At 40.2% G+C, this 3,111-nt stretch overlaps 1 protein-coding gene across 1 annotated transcript in view; it reads right to left on the reverse strand.

Moving 5' to 3' along the window:
* The window catches only part of LOC104160470 (collagen alpha-1(XXIV) chain-like), a gene marked incomplete at its 3' end in the record, with an annotated part of 111,233 nt that overhangs the window by 98,967 nt on the left and 9,155 nt on the right, over positions 1-3,111 (reverse strand). Inside the window, exon 3 of the mRNA XM_009698598.1 lies at positions 938-991. Within this exon, the coding sequence (XP_009696900.1) occupies positions 938-991 (54 nt within the window). The remainder of the gene's footprint in view (positions 1-937; positions 992-3,111) is intronic.

Here is a 3,111-nt window from a genome sequence, read left to right on the forward strand (position 1 = left end):
AAACTACTCCCTTATCGCCAACTTGTGATTCCCCGAGATGTGTGCAGTCCAGCCATAACCACTTACATCCCCAAATACCATGGCCCTAAATCATCTACACGACAAATCCTCACCTGTTCCCTCCAACTGCCTGTCCCCTAAACTGCCCCCCACCCCCAAATCAACCATGACCTCAGGGACTCCTCAAGCATTTTCTTCTGTACACAACAGCACAAACACAGATTTACCCTCTTTTGCCCTATGAACTAGTCCTCGCAGCAGGACAGGCTCTTGGCAGCTGGGACATGGGTTTCTGCTCGCTGCGGCAAAGTCAGTGCTCTGCCCTGGCACAGGGCAAGTCTACTGTCCCCGTTCATGTTGGGGTGCGCCCAGTCACACAAAATAAATCAACATTCGCTACTGTAGCTTATTTCTTGGGTAAATTACCCAGATATCTATCATCCCTTTTATCAAGCTGCTGTAACGCAAGAGACTAAAATAGATTTTTGGGAGTGATTCCACCCCCCCACACACACACACCCCCCTCTGTCTTGCAGTAGTTAATTTCATATCCACCACCTGCTCCTGTGTGCTGGTGGCATGCATCGCTCACTCCCCTTCATTCCAAAACCAAATGAACATGACCTTAGATAGCAGCAGATGGGAGCAGCATGGAAAAACTAAAAGTTAATATTGCAAGCAGCAAAAGCTAGGTACAAATGTAATAATGCTCTGTGTACGCACCCATACATGGAATTAATTATGCTGGAGGCTCACAGCAGAAAAAAAACCTGTTTGCTTTGTCTTACTTTAACCTATCTGCCAAATATCAAGAATCATACACTTTCATGATCACCAAGCTTATGAATAAAGTTGAGAAAAACAAAATTATGCAAACTCCAGTTTGATTATTGGTGACGTGCCTAGAGCAACAGAAGAACATAGCCATTTTACTCACCCGAGGACCTCTCTTTCCTGATAGACCAGGTAAACCTGGAGGACCTGGAGGACCCTGGTGACAGAAAAATCAAAACAATTGAGACTAGTTCTTCTAACTGATGACTTTCTGCTTGTGCAGGCCTTCTCAACTTGAAACCCAATTCCCAAACAAGAAGAATGTGTGTTTTTAATCTGGCTCCAAATCAGATTTCTGTTTAGAAAGTATCTTATGTCAGAGGAATTGGAGATAACAATCTAGATAGTAACTTTTACTTAAGTGTATTTGTATTAAAGAAGAGATCAGTTCAAGGATTAGAAACAACTGAGTGCAGCGTATTTCAAAACAAAGAATAGAGAATAATTAAACCTTTTTAATAAGCATGCTGGCATGCCAAACACATTTTAGAAAAGTCAGGAGCAACGGTGAAAAAAAAAGAGATACCACCTCACAGAAAAGACAGACATGAAATAGAATAAACATAAATATAACATGGACAAATGATTGTTCGGTCTCCTATTGAAAGCTTTTGATAAGAATAACTGGAAGCATGTTTGCCCTTGTATATAATGAATATCATTCTCTAAAGAAAATGCAGATTTTTTAAAATGCTAGTCTCTAACTAGATGTATCTTTTGCAAATAGATTATTAATCACATTACAGTGTACCACCCTCTGTATATCTAGTTTTGACCATAGAAACCTTTCTTTCTCTGTATGTGATTGCTGTTCCCATTCAAAATCCCAGGATCTCAAACTTTGTACTCAAATGCAAATGACAGCCCTAGACTAAAATCTGCATTAATTTATATTACATTTCATCTATCACACTTGAGTCCTAAGGAGGTATGGGCTCTTCTTAAGGGTGAACTCAGCTCCCGTCCAAATGCCAGCACAGCCAGTCCCAGCTTTAACAGAAACCAAGTATGCCCACTGCAAGGGAAGATGGGCATCACGGAAGTCAGACCTCATGAAGGAGGTCAGTCGATGATGGCAGGAAGGGATTCAACTTGCTCTTTCAATCAGGCTTCCTCGCACTCCTGTGTTCTCTATATACTACAGCCTCTTCATTGAGGCACTAGGCAAAACACTGAGTATCATACTGCCCATCATAAAAAAGCACTGCTGAAAGCTAGCAGGAATACCAAGGAAATAAAAGGGCAACTGTGGTGGCTGAAATGGCCAACTCGTACACTTTGCAAAAAAGGAGGGGGCGGGGAGAGAAGGGAAAAAAGACAAACACCCTTTGGGGTTTTATTAGCAATCAAGGAATCATTTTATTAAGACAAAAGTTGCATGTTTTAAAAACCCTGAAGTTTTGTAGAAGTGATATTTCTTTCTCCTTGGAAAGATGTCACTGGCAGAGAAGACAATGCTCATTACAGACTTTAGGCATTGTCAAGCCAATCACACTCATTTGGCCAAAATACAGACCACTTTGGACAATTCTGGAAAAAAACACTGTTGTTCCAAAGAAGCAAAAAAAGATTTTCCTCTCCAATTAATCATAATAAACTTAGGAGTCTAGTTGTAGTGCAACTGCCTGTTTATAGTCAGGAATATTTGTACATCCACACATACTGCACTAAGTCATGCTGAAACCCATACCCCACACTTCCCTCTCTAACTTAGTAGACACAAATCTGTGTAACAGTTCTGGTCTTTAGGTCAAACCATAACATGTCATACTTTTAGCATAGGAGGTTTACTATTTGCCCTGATTGCATAAATGCTCACTAGCATTCTCATATTTTTGTACAGTAAAAAGACCCTGTGTTTAATAACAAAAAAATGTAGCAGACAGACACACAGAAAGCTCTCGACCATGCATTCTTGTCCAGGTACACAAACGTACCTGAAAAGGCACAGAGAGCTCCCACCCTGCCACTGCTGAAGTGGTATGCTTTCTAATATCTCCTCTCAAATCACAAGTTAAGAGATGCACCTTGTTTAGAAAATTATCCTGGGACTACAAAGGGAAACATTCTATATTTTTTTATTAAGTAAAATAGTTGCAACTAATATGCATTCTTTTGCGATTTGTGGTACAAAGTTCTTCTATATCCCTGTTTCAGATGCTTTCTACATTTCCTTAAAAATACATTAATAGCCAAACCCCACCATATTCCTAATAGAAATCTTAATGAGTATTTACTAAGACCCTTGATCTTTGCAGCCGATCTATTGAATGAGGG

The sequence above is a fragment of the Cariama cristata genome, unplaced genomic scaffold, assembly GCF_000690535.1.
Source record: "Cariama cristata isolate BGI_N322 unplaced genomic scaffold, ASM69053v1 scaffold10424, whole genome shotgun sequence".
Taxonomy (NCBI): domain Eukaryota; kingdom Metazoa; phylum Chordata; class Aves; order Cariamiformes; family Cariamidae; genus Cariama; species Cariama cristata.